The following is a 21,052-nucleotide window of genomic DNA, read 5'->3' as shown; positions in this document are numbered from 1 at the left end:
CCGGCTTAAGCAAAACAAAGAGAATTGGTTCTTCTAACCAATCATTGTAAATCCGGCTTGTAAGGTGAGAATTTTTACTCTTCATAAACTCTTTTCAGTACTTATCTATTTTTCAATGTAGGACTTGGATTTTTCATAATATACATCCTCACGTTCTACACTAGTGGGGTTGGTATATGGATAATTTAGTGGGTGAATCAATAGGTTTTAACTTTTAATACCATAATTAAGATAACAAAAGCAGAGATAATTGGAAAACTGAATTCTCATATATACATTGAATTGAAATACTGAAATTTAGGGTTCAGATTACAAGTATTTATACAATGTTTATCCTTCACTCCGGTTGATGTTAACCTACACTCACTCTAACAAACTCTAAGACAGTTTGTAACTATCAAAATAATCTAGCGTCAGGTGTCACAGTATAGGGTGGCACTGAAAATTTCTCTTGCACAATTCATTCCCCACTTCTCTCTTCTTACTCTTAGTCATGTGAATGTTTCCATTCTGCCTTATCAGGTCACCGTGCCATTTGGGATCATATCAGAAAGGAAACGAGTTATAGGGTATAACCTTAGCTAAAGTGCTACAAAAGCCACATTTACTAATTCTTATCATAGAAATTTTAAAAATAAAAAAGCAATGCATTATAGAGCAATAATAATTTTTTCAATAGTTAAAAGGTAACAAAGTAATAAAGCCTTGTTTATTTATATAGAAATTAGTAAAATTTCATTTTGTCTTGGTATGGCAACATCAGCATGAAGCAACTTCTACCTGAATGAACTACTTTCAGAACTTTCCCTACCCTTGTAGAACCTAAAAAAAAGGTTGACATGATTTATATACATAACAAGACCAGAACATTCAGAAGAGAGCACATAAATCATGTTTAAAGACAAACCATGTGCATCTAAATCCTTCTGAGATTCTATATTAACATCATAGTTCAAGTTAATTGCAGTAATACAATTAACAAACTCGTTGATAGAAACTCAAAGTATACACGATAATAAAAAGGTTCCAATACACCTCAAGTACTCACAAATATAAAGATGTATATTATTTTTGTCACCTTGAATTCAATAATCAACTGAATCTTCTATCAAATTTATTGTTCCTTGTGGTCAATCTCTAATAAAATTCTTTTAAACTTGCAATAACATACAACTAAGATTATCCAACCTAGTGGGAGATTCTCCCCCTGAGTTCCCTTCAATTTTCCAACTTTTTCTTACATTTTCTCACTTGCTCAAACTCAAATTATAAAGCCAGGGCGAGAGAGAGGGAATATGACAAACCTGGAACCTTAACTGTTATCTACTTTCAAGTTCTGAATTTGGCTTCTTCAATTACTTACTCCAACTTAATATTTCTTTGCTGAAAATTGCATCAAGTTACTTGAAAACTTTGTTAATATAACTGGAAACTATAAAATCTGTCAAACCTTCTTACTTTCAGTTTTGCAGTAAGGCGTAAGGCAATCCGGAAAACTGATAACAAGAAAGAATAGTGTGTTATACATTGATTAGAAAAAACTGATGAGAAGTTCATAGCACAACACAAATACATTGTTCAACTCTCAGCATTAATAAACTGTTGGTATGGTTAAAATATCAAAATGAACATAACAACACATGAATTTAAAGAAAAACTAAATTGATAGTGAGTATATTTTGTAGTACATCATCCTCTGTAAATGCAATTAAAAGTAAATAAATTAACAAATAAAAAAGATTAGATGACTTTCGTCAAAATTCAAAATAACCTAACATGTAACAATATATCGCCTTAAATAGTCTTCTCTTATAGTAGACCTCTAGCAATCATTTCACGCAGGAGTTTCTCTGCCCTTTCGTTCTTATCATTTTCAAAGAGAGCACGAATAATTATTTCACAAGTTACAGCATCAGGAACGCATCCATTGTCTTCCATTTTTGATAGCAGGGCCTCAGCTTCATCAAGCAACCCCTCTAAACAAAGACCATTGATCATAATAGTATATGTCCAAACTGTTAAATTGTAGCCTTTAATCAAAAGATCCTGAAAAATCACTTGTGCATCCTTAAGCCTTCCTTGTTTGCATAGTCCATCGATAAGTATATTGTATGTGTACATATCTAGTTGAATGCCTTGGTCTTTAATTTTCTTGACTAATACAATTGCTTTGTCAACATGATGGTTTTTGCATAAAGCATCTATTAACGAATTGTAAGTGAATATGTCGGCTGGTATACCATTATCATGCATCTGATCAACAAACTCCCAAGCACAGGGGATTCTCCTTGCTTTGCACAAACCATCAATGAGAGAATTGTAAGTTACCTGATCAGGAATAATTCCTTTGCAACGCATTTCATTAAAGAGATTCAAGGCTTCATCGATCATTTTAATCTTACACAATCCATTAATCATGACATTATAGCTTTGAATATCAGGAGCCGCTCCCATTTGAGAAATAATGTTTAGCACATGTTTGGCTTCGTACACTTCATTAACTAGGCAATAACCATCCATTAATGAATTGTACGTAACAACATCAGGTTCCATGCCTTCTTTCATCATCACAGCTATCACATTTTTAGCTTCTTTGATCTTTCCTTCCTTACATAGAACATCAACCAATATGTTAAAAGTATAAATATCTGGGTTGATGTTTTTCAATACCATTTGATGGAACAAACCAAATGCATCTTTCAATTGACCAACATTGCAAAATCCATATATTAGACAATTGAAAGTGACAACATCAGGAGAAATTTTCTTTGCAATCATTTCAGAATACAACTCATAAGCATCGTTTACAAGCTTATCTTTACACAAACCATCAATGATTGTGTTATACATTACTACATCGGAGTTGACCAATTTTCCTTCAATTTGTCTCAACAACTGTAATGCGGCTCTTGTTTCCCCCATTTTACACAAGCCATTGATCAAGGTCGCATAAGTAACTTGGTTCAATTGAAATCCAAGTGCAAGCACATGGTCGTGAAAGTGTAGAGCTTCCTTCACCTTATGGTTTAAACACAAACCTTTGATTAGAGTAGTCAAGGTAATGGTATCGGGCTGATAACCCATCTTGAGAATTTTGGCGAATATAGAAAAGGCAAAAGGCATTTGACGAACATGACAGTAGCAATTAATGATAATGTTCAAAGTAACAATATCTTGCCTAATTTCCAATCTTTTAGAAAGGGAAATAACAGTGGGGTAATGGTTAAACTTAACAAGTGAGGTTAAAATTTTGTTAAATTGAATGATGGATGGGGTAGGATTCACACGGAGCATGTGATTGAATGAAGAAATAGCATTATCAACAACAGTATTGGGAACAAATCTAGAGTGATAATAGTTTTGTGTTGTTGTTAAGAAGGGAATAATAAGAAAAGTGGGTTTAGAAGAAGAAAGACGAAACCTGAAGCATGATGAAAATGGCGACATTCGAGCGATTGAAAGGAGAGATGCGTTGAAACTACCTACGGAGATTGATAAACTAGAACAAGTAGCTGAAACTGGAACAAGCAGCACAAGCAGTGTCTCAAGCTGGAAGCACAATCTTTAATTATTTCTTCTGAATTCCAGCAATGTTTATAATTTAAGGATTTTTTTTTTTGGTGAAACATTGAAATTGAGTAAATCACGTCCCTTTCTTTGTATCAAATTTTTAAATTGGTCCCTATGAATAGCTCAAAATTGTCTTTGTCAAACATTTTTTAAATTGGTCCCCGACTCTGTTTTGTATTTTAAGTTATTAATATACCAAATAAGATCCAAAAGGCATTATACCATTAACCACTAAAGAATATCCAAAAGATATTGAACTATTTTTTTTTGTTTTGAAAATTCGGTATCCGATAGAATCGACTAATCTGAAGGGACCAATTCCACCGCCTACTTGCGGGGGGGCCCGTTTAAAGCCAGAGCAAGCTCTGTATGGACTTAGCCCACCGAAATTGACACCAGAGGGAATCGAACATGAGACTTTTGAATGAGCAAACTCCAAGATCCTAGGCCAACCTCAAATGGGTTAAAGACATTGAACTATTAACACTCAAAATACAAAACAACTAATAAAGTGGACCAATCTGAGAAACATTTGATAAAGAGAGGGCCCATTTGAAGTTATTAATAGAGTCAAAGACCAATTTGAAAATCCGGTACAAAGAAAGAGACCAATTTGATGATTTACTCAATTGAAATTTGTACATTTTTTTTTGGAAGAATGAAATTTGTAAAAATTGTCAACTTGTTTAAATATATCTAATCAAATTACAAAATTCAAAAGTTTGTGAAGATATTTTAAGACAAGAATCCTACCAAGTGGATCAACGTAATTTTATTCTTTTTGTTTTCAAAAAACTATTAAATTTTTTGTCAAAAATAAACTATTAAATTTTGTTCTTTCATATAAGAGATTTATGAGAACGTAGTTTTGTTTCTACCCTAAGTAAAAACCGTTTTATTTATAAGAAAAGTGTGAAAATGTTATGAATATAAGTAAACAAAGAGAGAAATAGAGATAAGCAGAAGAAGAGAGAATAAGGAGAAGTATTCTTATTCACTGATGTCCTTCTGAATGTTACAATGAGCTCTATTTATAGGGAAATAGAGTAGCATATGAACTAAGTCCAATAACCTAGTGGTATGACCCATTAACCAATTTGCTATTTGGACATCCACTATTAATATTTATAACACTCCTCTTTGGATGTCCATTCAGGATATGTCTCATTAAAACCTTACTAAAATAAAAACTCAGTGGGAAAAAAATTCTAGTGAAGGAAAAAGAGTACAATATCCTTTTGAGTTTGATAATCTGCCTCGTTAAAAACCTTATGAGGAGGGCCTAAGGCCGTCTTTTGTACCAAAAAAAAAAAAAACCTTATCAGGAAAACCCAATGGGATAAAACCATGATTAAGGGAAAAAGAGTGCAGAACACATTTATGTCTCCCCCTCATAAACACAATCGTATATGAGACAAAGAAAGTCATTTAGTCTTCTATGCTAGTTACTCAAAAGCTTTATTTGGCGGTGACTTTGAAGAGAGATCTGATTTATCTCCATACCCTTCTCCAAATGAGCAGTGCTTGAGATATTATCTTCATATTGAGTTGTTGAAAGAACATTCTCCAATTCCTTGATCATGTTGTTTCTCTTAGGTACAAAATGTATGCTTGACTTTGTTCCGATATCTATATTTACTAATATTGAAAAGAAAAAAAAAGAAAATACCACAATACATATAATTAACAAAATACATTAAAATGGACATATGATGTCATTTCTTCAATATCTCACGAAAAGTAATTCTATCAGAGAGTTTCATATACTCATCACTATCACGTGAGTTATACAACTATATTGCAACACATCTTTCATATAAATTGAGCCTTTCAAGTGATGCTAAACTTAATCAAGCAAGAAAAAAAAATATTGAATTCACTTCAGGTGAATATGTCTCTTAAACATAAACATTAAACATATATCATCTCACTTCTGGTGAACATATCCAACTCTATACATATGTATTTTATCAATATAATTCTCTTTCGCGCTAAAAATTGTGTATATCTAATTAACTTCACATCTTCAAGTGTGCGGACTACAAGTCCAAAAAATTTAGCTTTGCAAAGCGAGTTTAATTTCACAGGAATTTTCTATTTCCATCTGTAGATATTTTCTTTTAGGGTTAAATATGTTTTTGGTCCCTATAAAATGGCGACCTTCTAAGTTTAGTCCTTACTTAATTTTAATAGCTTTTTTGATCCCTACAAAAAAAAAATTTACTTATAATTTTAGTCCCTGCAAAAATAAATTTTGTTTAATTATCCTTAAACTCTTAAATTTTTTAACGATTCTTTTTATACAAGTTTAGAACACTATGAAAGGTTCATTTACTAAAATCTATAATTTTTTAACATGAAATAAATTAAATATGAATTTTTTAGAACGACAAAAGTTTAAGATATAAGTAACCAAAATATGGACGTAGAAATCAAATTTTTGCGAGATTATTTTTGGAGGATCTTTTAATAACGTTCTTAACACGCCTTTAAAAAATTGATGAAAAACTTAAGAGTTTAAGCATAAATTAAACAAATTTGGATTGAGTAAGGACTAATATTGAGTGCAGAAATTTTTTGTAGGGATTAAAAATGCTATTAAAATTAAGTAAGGACTAAACTTACAAGGTCGTAATTTTGTAGGGACTAAAAACATAATTAACCCTTTCTTTTATAGACTTTAATTCATGATCCTCATTATCATTTATCACATATAGCGCTATATTATATGCAAAACATCGTCAACGTTGACTTATATTTTGGTCCACCTTATTCCATTCGTGACATAATTTATCGAGGTCTCTTTCTTTTCCAAAAATTTCAGATACCTGGTCAGTTCTTCTGGAACAAAAATATCAATTATGTCATATGACTCTTTTAGAGTTTACATGTCCTCACTTGGGTTATCTTTCCTTTTAGCTCCTTTTCTTGTTTGGGGATTTTATATGTGGAACTGATTGGTCTACCATGCTTCATGCAAGGTTGGGACTCATTTGCAATAATCCGACATGGACATCTACTTCGTTTGGAGCATTAGCAGATGTTATTTTAATTGTTTAACTTTGCAAATGAGTTGTATTTTGAGGATCAAGATGAGACAATAATATTTCCTTTCAAATAATTCATTTGAACTTCAGGTTCACATTTTCAGTTGCTTATTCTCTCCCCCTAATATTGGGAAAACTAATCAATTTATTGATAATCAACCCACTGGGCTGTAAACAAGTTGGCTCAATACAATTTATAATAGATGAATATTCATATCAAATATACTTTCCCAATATTCTTTCAAGATCTATCTAACTGCATTATATTGGAGCAACTGTGATAGACACAACACATCCAAAAATTTACTTAGATAAGAAATATTAAGTTCTTAACCAAAATATAAATTAAGGGGAGGACGTATGGTAACTTGTTGGCCTGATGCGAATCAATATATCAACATACATGATTGTTGACTCCCAAAGTAGAGTTTAGAAGGTATGGCCTCATAAGTATCAATTATACAATTAACTTTAGACGTCTAAAGAGCGGATCTTCAAGTCCATTTTATGAGCATATGCTACAAGCTGTTTAATTTCAATTGATAATTGATACTTTTCAAATGCTTTATGAAAAGCTCGTAAAACAAACTCTTGGTCAACTTAGTTGAGAAAACAATTCCACAAACTTCTGGTTGTGAGTTGACAACAAACATACATGTGATCATTTCGTTGATGCATCAATTAAAGTCATAAAACATCGAAGGGATCCACATGATCGATGTATTGATTTACAATATCACCTTATATAAGTTCTATCAAATTGTCAACTTTCTTTGGGAACCAATGACACATGAGAACCAATAACACACAAATATTTTTGGTTTTAAGAATCTTTTGGTTCTTTAATAAATGTCCATAGAAATTGTTTACTATTTTCGCATCATAATAGATCCGGGATAACCCTACCGGTCTTGCCAACGAAAAACTTAATATAATATGTAAACTTCTGATTTACATTAATATATGTTTTATTTATTCTAATCCATTTGAATCAATAGTGATCAAAAACAAAATTATATCTAAATGAAACTATATAATGAATATTCTAGAACCTTGATTTATATTAGACACATACTTTCTCAAACAAAAATAAGAATAGATTAACAACAAGAATAAGAATGAACTTAAAGAAATCACCATGATAAGTAATTATTTAAACAACAAAGAAATAAAATTATTATCATAAAGACATAAAATGCGATTGTCATAACATTGGAAAATTCAAAACAATGGGAAAATCAAAACATACTTAAACATAAGACTTGATTATAAAGCTAGTAAAAAGAAATCATTTCTTGACGGTTTCATCTCCAATAAGGTGATCAATTTTTCCATTTGGATCCTCAAAGAAATCACCAATATCTAAATGAGTAGGATCCATGTCACCATAACCATCATATTCGTCACAATCACCATAATGAGTTTCAACTATTTTCTCTTTGTTTTTGATTGATTGTTGATAAAGGTCAACAAGATGCCTTGGTGTACGACAGGTACGAGACCAATGACTTTTGCCTCCACATCGATAACAAATATTCTCACCAGCTTTGCCACTTTGTCCACTTTTACCTTCATTCTTTCCATTATTTTTCCACTTCTGGTGAAAAGATGAATTTTTGAAATTTTCATTATAACCACGACCACGACCCTGGACGTTGCCACGACCACGGCCACGTGCTTGTCCAAAATGATTGTGTTGTGCTGCATTCACTTCTGGGAATGGAGCAACACCAATTGGGCGAGCTTCATGATTTTTCATTAATAGCTCATTATTCTGTTCAGCAACTAGAAGACAAGAAATTAATTCAGAGTATTTTTGAAACCCCATTTCACGGAATTGCTGCTGCAGGAGCATATTGGATGCATGAAAGGTTGAAAATGTTTTCTCTAACAGATTTGCATCTGTTACCTTTTCACCACACAACTCTAGTAATTTTGTATACTTCAGAATTATAGGCAATTACAGATTTAAAGTCCTGTAAGCGCAAGTACATCCAATCATACCTAGCTTTTGGGAGGATAATGGCTTTCAAGTGCTCGTATCTTTCTTTTCGTTTATTCCAGAGCACAAGTGGATCTTTCACAGTGAGGTATTCATTCTTAAGTGCTTCATTAATATAGTGACGAAGGAATATCAATGCTTTTGCTTTTTGTTGCTCGGATGCCATATTTCCTTCTTGAATTTTGCTCTCCACCCAACACATTTTGCTCGCACCCCGCAGCGATGCCAAAATTGCCCTTGCGCATGTTAAGTCACGTAGCGTGACTTAACTAACGCACGTTGTAACCTATGCGTGAGTTAACTCATGCATATTCTGTTTTTGCATTTTCACAATTTTAAAAACTAACCAACAAATATGTATACTATATTTTCTTGTGTACTTCCAACTGCAGTGTCCTTTTCATTACACGTCGTGAACAGTTGTCATGAATTAATAGAAACATTGTTATGTCCAACTTTGCATACGTGATGATGATGTTTCATGTACCCAAATAAAATAGAAACATTGTTATGTCCAACATGTTTAAGAATAAAACCAGGACATGGTGTACTTTGCATACGTGGTGATGATGTTCATGTACCCAACTAAATCTAGTACTTACATTGTGAAAATGCAAAAACAGAACATGCGTGAGTTAACTCACGCATGTGTTAATTCCTGCGTGAGTTAACTCACGCTGCGTGACTTAAGTCACACATGTGTAAAACTAGCGAAAACAGGAACACTGCGTGAGTTAACTTGCGCGGCGTTACTTAACTTGAGCAGCGTGAGTTAACTTGCGCAGCGTTACTTAACATGCGCAAGGGCAATTTTGGCATGACTGCAGGGTGCGAGCAAAATGTGCTGGGTGGAGAGCAAAATTCTTCCTTCTTTTATGGCATCTCCATTTCCTTCAGCAGCTAAGTACATTTCAGCATCTACGGCCCAAGTCAAATAGTTGTCTCCAGAAATGTTAAGGGCCTCAAAGTGGAGTTTTGAGAGATTTGACATTCTTACTACTATCATCAAATTATAAGATTAATCAAGTTAGTTAAAATATAATGAGTACACACTAGTACAAAAAACACTTATTAAATCAGACATTTTAAATGGGTTGCTATCCACTTGATTTAAAAAGAAGAAAAGGCATAAGGTTTTTATTTTGAAAGAATTTAAATGGGGTAACCTGATTTAAAAAGTTCTTTAACTAAATTAAAACAAAACTAAAACGAAAATTGTTGGCTCATGTTTATCTCTGAAACTCAACTCTGTAGCTATCTCTCTCAAGTTCATCTCTCTCTCAAACCCTAACAAGTTTGCCTTCCACCTCTCTCTTCCGACCACCGCATGTTTCACCCAGACCCTCCCTCAACTCGCGACCCTCCCTCATTTCGAGATCCATCCTTAAGCTTGCAACGAGTTTCTATCCCTCCAGATTCATCAAATCTATCAGATCCAGAATCATCATATTCCTATCGATGATTCCTTTAAAGATAGGGCTACAGGATCTCAAAGTTTGACTGATGTGGTGAGTAGCTGAATTGATCTGTCGGTAGATCTTATTAATTGAAATTTTTCTTGATAAAGATTTACTATATTTTGATATTGAATTGGGTTTCTGGAACCATATGTTATGAAGCTAAGTGAAGATCAAATGGGCCAGCTTCTTTCTGCCTTTTGGATTCAAGCCAATGTTCCTGATAACTTGCCTTCAAATATTGAAGCTATAGCTCATTCATTCATATTAACGCTAATTGTTTTACGCATAAAGGTAGTTTTGTCGGGGCACATTCACATTATCTTTAATTGCTTTTTGAATCCGAGTGGTTTCACCTTTACTGCTTAATCTACTTTTGTGCTTGTAGACTAATCATGGAAAAGTAAATTGAATATTTGTAATATTGTATGTTTGAGTTGCTAATAAAATTGATTCTTCAAAATAGAAAACAAGCAATTTAGTGGAGTTAATGTTTTCTGAATTGAATTCTGCGTGATTTTGTCAAAAAAAAAAAATACCATGTTCTAGGAAGCAACTATATAAATTTGTTGATCTATGTCATCTTAAATTGTAATCTCTTCAACTTCGGTCTAGTTCTATTTGTATTAATTATTATATTCACGTTGACTGGCTATAACTTATAACCAAATGTCAATGTCATTGTGAATTTGACTGCACTTTTTGTTCTTTACTTTTGTAATCATCATTTTGATTGTTTTAATCTTTAAAATGCAATGTTGCAGAACCTAAAAGACAGAGATAACCTGGTGATCCGTTTCTTCCAGCTTCCTCTGTCTCTCTGGACTATGATGTTGGACTCAAGTAATGGTATGACCTATATAGACTATCATAACGTGAACTTTTTAATTTCATAAAAACCCAAACTATTCCTTTTTATTGTATCAAAAAAGAATGCAAAATTGATATACTCTTCCTCTGGCAGGAACGTTGCCCCCTGCGTGTCAAAGGTCTATCTTTGTATTATCTGTTAGGATGCTGGTATTTGCCTGCAAAATATATCAGATTCATGATCTGAATGATGTGCTCACATCATTAGCAAAATTTGAAGTGAGGAACTGATCTTTTGTATGAAAGTCGTGTTTTATGCTTTCTTCAAAAATACATCTTAACAACTTTCTGCTTCCATATAATCAGGTTACCCTGATTTTTGAAGATTCTATGTGGATATGTTTGTGTTACTATCAAATTAGTCTAGATATTAGGTCAAGGAAATTCTCACTATTGTAGCAGATGTTAATTGTCTTTAGTTCTTTCACCTGTTGCTTTTGATTCAGTGGAGTTTCTTCTTCAGCTAGTTTTTTTTAGTATCTGTCTTTGTGGGTTTCAGTGATATGTACTGACTTGTTTAAATGTAGAAGTGAGTATTGATACTGTGATGAAGCACACGGAGGGAAATACTGTATTGTTTTGTTTATGTGATGTTATTCTACATCGTGTTTTTAGCCTCTGTTTATTTTTGCTTGTGTTTGTTGATTGTATGGTGCTCTAGCGCTTGCGATTTTGTGTTTGATATCACTGACACTACTTTATGACTTATATTTGTTTATGTTTTTGATTGTTTTGATTGGTTACATGTAATTAATTATGAAGCATATAAGGAAAAAATGAAGCTTGTTGATATTAGTGAAGTTGTTAACAACTGCACATCTCTACAAGCAAAAAGATGTTAAAACTCTTTCTTTATATTTTCATTTTACTATTTTCAATTGATTGTCTACAGTCTTATTTTTCTGAATTAGCTCATCTCATCTTATAATTGTGTTGAAGATGAACTATGCAAGGCAGTTGCTCAAAATAAACTTCTCTAAAGTGATTATGTTTATGAAAGAAATTCCTAAGTTTTATCCTTCTGAAATTGATTTTTCTTTTTCTGTTGTGTGAAAATTAGGTATTTCTTTATGTGATTTTGGATTTGTTTACTTATGAAATCATCAACTTTGTGCTATTAGGTACACTCAACAACAGATCAGATGCTAATGACGGTGACGGTGTCGGTGCCAGCGCCGAGGGATCTGAATTCACCAAATAGGAAGTAGAAGCTCTCTTGAAATCCACGTTAGTTGAAAATCAAGCATGTGTGTTTGTCTCTATGTTTGTGTCTTTATTTGAAGTTTTATTTCTTCTTTTCAATATGCGGAAAGTTTAATCATCAGTTGCATTTTTAGATGAGCATGTTAGATTTTGTTGGTAGAATAATACATTCTACCTCTATCATTCGAATTTTATCATACAGTATATATTTGATTTTGGCGTTGATTGATTTATGTAGCCGACTCCACACAGTGGGATAAGCTTGGTTATTGTTGTTGTTGTATATATTTGATTCAGATAAAGCTATTGATTTACCTGATTTGGATAGTTGTTCGCTGATGCATCATCAATGCCTGAATCAAGCAAAGAACCGTGTATGCTCGACCGCCCAGATGGATCTACCAATGAATGTGTACCAAAGGTATATCTGAATGTTATATTGTTATTTTCATTTTCATTGCGAGTCTCATAATAAGCATTTTAGAAGCCATAGAGCAATAGCTTAATCATTGGTGAAGCAGGAATATTTATTTCATGTGGACAGCTTAATTAAGAATGCTATTATTATATAAGTCTACTACTGGAAGTTCATATCGTTAATACAAGTTGTTTACACCTTCAGCTGATTTTAAGTAGAGTGCTTATTTCTACATAATGACATGCAAGTAAGTAATTACATGCTGTTATACGATACAAGGAAAAGAAAAAGAGATACAGGTTTTATCTTGGCGGTGGATGATGGGATTGAGGGATACTCCAGTTTGTATGCTCTACGGCAGTGGTGTCCGGAGGCGTTTTTGTGGAGGTAAAGGGGGAGGACAGTGACTGGTGCAGGTCTGTTGTTCTGTGGAGTGTTTTTTCTGCTGCTGGTGCGAGTTTGCTGCCCCCTGCGTATCTGTTTCTGGCATCTGTCTGCTGCATTTTGGCTGCTGTTCTGTGCAGATAGCAGCACTGCTGTTGTGCTGTTTTGTTTCATTTCGGGAGGGTCAGTGTTAGGGTTTTGTTGTTTCCCCTCTGCGGTGTTGTATGGCCTTTTGGGGCGGAGTTATGGGAATGAGTTCCGATGTATTTAGCTAGATTTCATTGTCATGTCTTTGCTTTTGATGGGGTTTTGTTGTTTTTGTGTTTGATGTTTTCGCGGTTATTTGTGGATGTTACGCCTATATGCGGCATCTTTGTATTTTTTCACCGCCTCTAAGCGTCTTGCTAGAGTTTCGGTCTCAATAATATTTCTAATATATTATGTTTATCATTGACCCGTGCGCGATCTAGTTTCATATTATATTCAGTACCATAATCGTGTATAAAAAAAATTAAAATATGGAGAGAATTTAAATGGGGTGAACCGATTTAAATTCAAAGATTTTTGACTCTTGTTAGCCTTTTTTAAATGGTATCAACCGATTTAAATTAAAAGATTTTAGATGGGTTCAACCGATTTAAATTAAACGATTTTAAATCGGGTAAAGGGGGCTGACTTAAAATCAAATACACTTTTTAAATCGGCCACCTATAAATCGGATGTTCACCCGATTTAAAAAGTCATATTCACCTGATTTAAAAAGTATTTTCTGCACTAGTGACAACATTAATAGGAAAGAAAATTAAGTACATTGATCATGCTTATTTAAAATCAATATAGCAAATCGAACTATTTGTAGTTGAATATATTTTTTTTCTTTTCAAATTTTCACATTACAATCTAAAAATTGAATATCGTAAAAGGTTGTCAAGATTGGATCAAAGTAAATAAAAGGTTGGCAAGATCGACCAAACTGTGAAATGAAAGAGAATGCTAATCTGTGTTATATAACTATGCAAAATTTTGTGTTAGATATTCAGCCATCGGTTTGCAAAAAGAATGCTGATTTTTCCTTAATATGTGTTGTATTAGGTGTCTCTCCTGTATGCTAATTACGTGTAATGGTATGTTAATTTGTTCCATAAAAAAAAAAAAAAAAAAAAAACTGTTTGTTGTTTTGTTCCTATCATTACTATTGATAAACACTTCTTGAGTTAATATTAATTAATTTATAAGATAATTACTAAAAAAAAATAAGTGATGCAAGAATATGAGATAAACACTTCTTATGTGATAAATGCAAGAATGACTACGTGTCCTTTTTTTAAAAAAATTGAGAAGTATAATTCTCATAATTAGTTGAGAAAATGATACACGCGTTAACTTTATTGTCTCATGTTTATCAAAGAAAAATTTCAATCTGTTACTGATATTATTATACGAGAATTCAATTACTCATGCAACCGGCATACTTTAATAACCATTAGATTTTACAATGGCAGTTATCTATGCATATTCAAAATTCATCACAAAATAAATGATCAAATATAATATCAAGGACAATACAATCGTACGATAATAATAATGAAAATGGTAGTACTTTTGCAATCCTTTAGGGATGTATATTTATTAAATATTTGAGTTCTGTAAGAACTATATACTAAATTTGATAAATCATTTGTCCAATCCTTCAGGGATTGATCAACGTTGAATTCATCAGAAATTCATTAATAAAAAATGATTTTTAAGTGATCCTTCAGGGATGATGCACTAGTACTGAATTCTTCATGAATTCATTAAAAAAAAAAATTGTATGTGCAATCTTTCAAGGATGCACTAGTACTGAATTCTTCATGAATTCATTAAAAAAAAAATTGTATGTGCAATCTTTCAAGGATGCATTAGTATAGTGTTGAATTCTTCAAGAAAATTTTGTATGTGCAATCCTTCAGGGATGCATTAGTACTACTGTTGAATTCTTCAAGAATTCATTAAGAAAATTATGTATGTGCAATCCTTCCGGGATGCATTAGTATTGAATTCTTCAAGAATTCATTAGAGTTTCTTTATTTATTTTTTAAGCAGTCCTTCAAGGATGCATGAATGTTGAATTAAAATAAATAAACACTATGATTTGCATAAAAAAATTGTGTGTATCTATAAGGTACTGATTCCATTTGATGGAATTATAACAGTAACCTATAATCATCGATACAAGAGTATAATTATCACAACAATTAAATAGGCACATAGTTATCATGATTATACATGTCGAATAGCAAAAGAAAACCAAAAGGCCAATTTCTAATGATCTTGGCAATCACGCACATACGCAACTACACTATATCCAAGGAAAAAAAAACTATGAATTAGTGAAATATATTAATTAATACCTTTTCGGTGATTAGAGCGTGCTGATAACGTGTTATGAATATAAGTAAACAAAGAGAGAAATAGAGATAAGGAGAAGAAGAGAGAATAAGGAGAAGTATTATTATTCACTGATGTCCTTCTGAATGTTACAATGAGCTCTATTTATCGGAAAATAGAGTAGCATATGAACTAAGCCCAATAACCTAGAGGTATGACCCATTAACCAATTTGCTATTTTGACATCCACTATTAATATTTATAACAGAAAAAAAAGTTGTAGTGAAGCGTGTACGAATTCATATATAGCTATTGTAACCAAAAAAAAAATTCATATATAGCTATCTATAGATTTTATTTATTTTAACATAAAGTTTAAACATGTCATCAGTGACATACCCTTTTCCTACAAAAGTATCATTCTTAAACATGGTGTACAAATCAACCCTTATGGTTTGAGTAAACACAACCTTATTCATAAAAATTTGGAAACAAGATTCTTCCTAATCTCTGAAGCATGTATCGCTTCATGTATCTATACTAAATTTGAAACAAAATACGCCTTCAAAATATTGGTTAAATTACTTTTATAAAATTAAGTTTAGGATGTGGCTGTTTCAAATTATATTTATAGAATAAAATGATAAGAAATATTTATTTATGTTTCTTACAAGTTTATTACGAGATTGTGAAAATGTTGTTTTATTTCCAAGAAAAAGTGTTGGAAAAAAAAGGTTTCATGATGAATGAATAAATTCATGTAACTACCAATAAATCTCATAAAATTAAAGTTAACAAATCTTTTCTTATTTTAAATATATAGGAACAAAACTTTCATCTTTATATTTTCAAGAAATTTCTTCTAAAAGAAATGTTTACGAAAGTTATTCGTAGAAATAAATCTTGTAAATTTGAATCAAACACCTCCATAATTAAAAGTGAATTTACACTAAAATGAATTATTCTTGGATAAATGAGTTTAATTATAAATTTGAGGATTGAAACACTTTTATATCAACAGATAAAAGGTTAAACTATTAAAAATATATATTAAAAAAAATACATAATGTCCGATAAGCTTAGCTCAGTTGGTAAGGACTACTATACGAAAAAAATATTAAACTAATTGGACTACATGTTCACCAACTCAAAATCATAAACTCGTTTTTCTAACCAAATCAATTTGAATTCGAATATGGATTAAACATGATTGAATTGATTTGTTCCATCGTGTTGAATAAGTCACATCGTGTCCAATAAGATAAAAATAGAAAGGCTTACACATATTTATATAGTGAGTGGTTTGTTTATTCATCCACACAGTAAAAATATTAGAATAAGAAAAGTGACACAGGAATTCAAACAATAAGCTTCTTATAAAATGCTTAGATTTTGGCTCAATTTAGATCAAGTCATAAGTTTGTGGTTACTTAAGAGTTTTTATAAGCTTAAAATTGATAGTAGAGACGTCATAGATAAAAAGTTGAGATAATGAAATTGAATTCAGTTTATGCAGCTCATAAGTTTTTAAGAGATGTATTAAACTTCCTTAAAAAATAGCATTCAACTGATTGTTTGAACATATCCTATGAGAATAGTTATTTTATATGAGAATGGTGAGAATAAATTTCAATCATTAGATTAAAATTAGATGGTTAAGATTACAAATTCACATTTTAATAACACATGGGTTATACTTATTGTATCCATTCTCGTAAACACATTCACCATACCCTTCTTCTTCCCTACATCCCGCTGCCTCTCCGTTTTCCACCGCGTCTAACCGTCGCCGCCGTTTATCTCACCCACTCTCTCAAGATCGCACCTCGTCGTCTCGCTGTTATCTATCGTTTCTTTCACTCTCGTATCACTCTCTCCCTTGCTGTCTCTTTCACTCGTTCAAACACCCAAAATCCGGTGACGGCAACAACAACGGCGGCGAGATCTCAGATAAGTGAGGCGGTGGTCAGAACAAGAGAGGTGAGGCGGCGAGATCAGATCCGTTTCACGATCTTTGTCCTCTTTTGTTGTTTTCATTTTTAGTTTTATTTTATTACAGATGAAAAGATGCGTTCACGTTTCACATTCTTCTGAATGGAAATTGCTTTAAAATAACAAAACAAAAACTAAAGGCATAACTAGATAAATTGGTAGATGGTAGTCTTCTATTCAGATGGCAGAGATGGATTCTTTTACATACAAAGTGATGAAGATGAACAGAGGCACAAGTTATTATGCATAAGGATATTTATATGCACCATGCATAAGCCAATCTGAACCATTAGATCAAGGACAGGTGTTATAATCTGATGCTTCAGCCCAAATATATCATAACCGTCGGATTTTGTACACGTGTTTTAATCTTATGCTTTCTGCTTGCTACAGCGTTTCTTCCCTTTCCAGATCGAGAATTTCACCGTTTCCATATTCCGTTGCCGGCGCAATCAAGATTCTCACCGGTTTCTTGCCATTCCGACGTGATTCTCAGCGTCGCTTGCTTCTTTGACGTGATTCTTCCCTTACTCATCCTTCTATTCGACGTTATTCACCCTTACTCGCTTTCTCCATCTTGATTCTTCCGATTCAGAAATCCATCGCCGGCACCGCTATTCTCACTGTTTCTCGAATCTGCAACTTGATTCTTAGCCGTGATTATTCACTCCGACGTGATTCTCATCTTTCTCTGCGACGTATTACTCACCTTCTCCGACGTTATTCACTCCGACGTAATTATCCGGCGAGTTATTCTCTTAATTCGATTTATTCTATTAATTCGATGCAATCTGTGAAAATTACTGTTGAATATACAAAATTACTGTTGAATCATTGAATCGAAAACTGATTCTATAAAATTGAAGTAAAGGATCATTGAATTGAAAATTGATGTTATAAAACTCAAGCTATAAAACTCAAGTAAACTGAATTGTACTAGATTGAATCATTGCCAATTGTTTTGGAGTAATCATCAGTTTTAACTCATTCAATCTGTGATGTTTTTATCTGTGATTTTTAACTCATTCAATCTGAGATAAAATCACAGATTTGAATCATTCAACCTGTGATGTTGTTATTTCAATGTGAATACTCAATATGTGATGTTTTTATCTCAATGTGAATATTCAATCTGTGATTTATTAGCTCAATGCTATAAAACTGATGATTACTCACCAAAATCATATCCACAGGCCAATGGTTTTGGAGTATAACTTACCAAAACCATATCCACAGGCCAATGGTTTTACATACAAAGCTTATGGTTGAATCATTGAAAATTACTGTTAAAACTTCAGAAGTAAACTGATGCTATAAAACACAAAACTGATGCTATAAAACTGAAGTAAAGGATCATTGAATTGAAAACTGATTCTATAAAACTTATGCTATAAAACTGAAGTAAACTGAATTTTACTTGATTGAAAACTGATGGAGTATGAATTTAGCTTATTACTCACCAAAACCATTTTCACAGGCCAATGGTTTTGGAGTACAACTGATCAAAACCATTTGCTCAGCACAATGGTTTTAGCATATTTTCCAGAGTTTACCAAAACCATTTGGTCAGCACAAATGCTTACAAAGTACAACAACAACACTATAATTGAATCAACTTACATCATGAACAAGATCTACATGAACAATTTTCCAATAGTAACAAGATCTACATGATCAATTTACAGACAATTGTTTTGGAGTACAACTGACCAAAACCATTTGCTCAGCACAATGGTTTTGGAGTACAACTGACCAAAACCATTTGCTCAGCACAATGGTTTTACCATATTTCCTCAGCACAAGTGTTTACAAAGTACAACAACAACACTATAATTGAACCTACTTACATCATGAACAAGATCTACATGATCAATTTTCCAATAGTAACAAGATCTACATGATCAATTTACATCATGAACAAACAAACAACAACAACACTATAATTGAACCAACTTAACACTTTGAAACTATTTCCACAGGAAAATGGTTTCATAGTGAAAATCTCAGAAACCATTTACACAGGCAAATAATACTATAATCACCACATTTAATCACTCTGAAACCATTAATTTGACTTCATTTTCCCCAATTCGAAATTAGAATGTCAATCTAGGTTTTCTAACTAATAATAACAAAACAGAAATGGTTTCTAACTAACAAAATCACTTTCAAAACACTTTCTAATTATTTCAACTTCTCAAGATAAGTTCATACCTGTTTATATTTCATTTTTGAAGAGTGTTGTTGATTTTTGTTGAGTTTTGAAGTTCAGTTTCTACAACCGTAATGATGAAGAAGATGGTTGCGTGAAGTTGAGAATGGTTGCGTGAAGGTGATTTTGATGATGATGAAGTGCAGTGGTGATGATTATGGTGACTTACGGTTACGGTGGCGATTATGGTGAAAAAAGATGGAAGAATCTAACGTTGATGATGAAGTCGCAGAAAAGGACGACGGTGATGAAGATTGTGAATGACGACGATGATGATGATGGTGGAAAACGACGACGGTGATGATGTTCGCCGGTGCCGGTGAAGTTTGTTACAGGCGACGGGAGGTTGTTACAGGTGATGATTATGGTGGAGAAAGCAATTTCGCGGGTGGAGAAAGTAATTTTCGTTTGGGCTTGGTTTACTGGGCTGGATCCGGTCTGGGCTTATGCATGGTGCATAAGTTTTACTTATGCACCATAACCACTCCCATGAACAGATAAATGGGTTAGAGAAAAATAATACAATAAGGGAATGCATATGGTTTGTTTTTTAATCTTAACCATCTAACTTTAATCTAATGATTAAGATTTATTCTCACCATTCTCATATAAAATAACCATTCTCATAGGATATGTCCTATATATATATATATATATATATATATATATATATATATATATATATATATATATATATATATATATATGGGGGTTGTTAACTTGCACCCACCTAAAAACACTAAGGTGCAAGTTAACAAGCTGCATCTACTTGTACTTTACTAAAACATCCTTTTGTCTCTATTAAACTTTATTTTAATTAACAAGACATTTTTGTAAATAGCATAAATAATATTTGTTTATAATAGAAAAACATGGGTGTTTCGGTAAATAACTAGTAGGTGCAGCTTGTTAACTTGCACCTTAGTGTTTTTAGGTGGGTGCAAGTTAACAGTCCCTATATATATATATATATATATATATATATATATATATATATATATATATATATATGAATGATTGGTTGACACCAAATCTTAACAATTTAATACATTTAATCCAAGGGTCCTAATTATTGTAAAATTAACTCACGTGTGTGTCTAATTAACAAGACACTAGATTTAAATTCTACTTGAAAGCTAACAAATTGTTTTTTTTTTTTTTGGTAGAAGCTAACAAACTTTTTTTCTCCACTAGATCCAATTGTCAGAATTCATTCATCATCTGCAATCTTCATTTCCCTTCCGTTAATTCCATATATTAATAGCAAATTAATGACAATTTTTATGTAGAACTCATGAAATCGTAAGCAAATTGAGACAGGATTATAAGTCTAGGAATTGGGTTTATAAATCAATTGGCCGGCTTGTAAATCATTAAAGCAAATACATATTTGGATTCATGATATATCAATATATAAAATCAATCCCTTCAGTTAATTCCATATATTAATAGCAAATTAATGACATAATACTTCCGTTAAGTTGTGTGTCTTCAAATCATCAAGAGAGTCCGTCGGTGTTATCATAA

At 32.4% G+C, this 21,052-nt stretch overlaps 3 protein-coding genes across 16 annotated transcripts; 1 reads left to right on the top strand and 2 right to left on the bottom strand.

The window, feature by feature from the left end:
• Window positions 1–1,645: 1,645 nt before the first annotated feature.
• LOC146916375 (uncharacterized) lies at window positions 1,646–3,568 on the bottom strand. Its single transcript, XM_085718518.1, has one exon. The coding sequence runs from the start codon at window positions 3,445–3,447 to the stop codon at window positions 1,810–1,812; it is 1,638 nt and encodes a 545-aa protein (XP_085574644.1). The 5' UTR covers window positions 3,448–3,568; the 3' UTR covers window positions 1,646–1,809.
• A 4,337-nt stretch (window positions 3,569–7,905) lies between these two features.
• On the bottom strand, window positions 7,906–8,785 carry LOC146916374 (uncharacterized). The gene is made up of 2 exons (XM_085721610.1): window positions 8,561–8,785; window positions 7,906–8,460 (listed from the first exon to the last, which is right to left on the bottom strand). Exons 1-2 carry the CDS (start codon window positions 8,783–8,785, stop codon window positions 7,906–7,908), a joined length of 780 nt encoding a protein of 259 aa, XP_085577736.1.
• A 1,414-nt stretch (window positions 8,786–10,199) lies between these two features.
• LOC146916373 (protein SEMI-ROLLED LEAF 2-like) lies at window positions 10,200–13,398 on the top strand. 14 transcript variants are annotated; one of them, XR_015015023.1, is made up of 5 exons: window positions 10,200–10,370; window positions 10,841–10,925; window positions 11,041–11,165; window positions 12,447–12,570; window positions 12,853–13,398. XR_015015023.1 is itself a non-coding variant. In XM_085718512.1 (5 exons), the coding sequence occupies exons 1-5, from the start codon at window positions 10,233–10,235 to the stop codon at window positions 12,886–12,888; spliced, it is 477 nt and encodes a 158-aa protein (XP_085574638.1). In that variant the 5' UTR covers window positions 10,200–10,232; the 3' UTR covers window positions 12,889–13,398. The 14 variants fall into 14 exon arrangements, 8 of the variants coding, with proteins under 8 accessions (XP_085574638.1, XP_085574637.1, XP_085574639.1 ...); XR_015015021.1 differs by having other exon boundaries at window positions 12,847–13,398; XR_015015022.1 differs by having other exon boundaries at window positions 12,772–13,398.
• The last annotated feature ends 7,654 nt before the right edge of the window (window positions 13,399–21,052 follow it).

This window comes from Medicago sativa, chromosome 6, assembly GCF_051527215.1.
Source record: "Medicago sativa cultivar Bolivia chromosome 6, Bolivia_mono, whole genome shotgun sequence".
NCBI classification, from domain to species: domain Eukaryota; kingdom Viridiplantae; phylum Streptophyta; class Magnoliopsida; order Fabales; family Fabaceae; genus Medicago; species Medicago sativa.
This window is presented reverse-complemented; position numbering and strand designations above follow the sequence as displayed.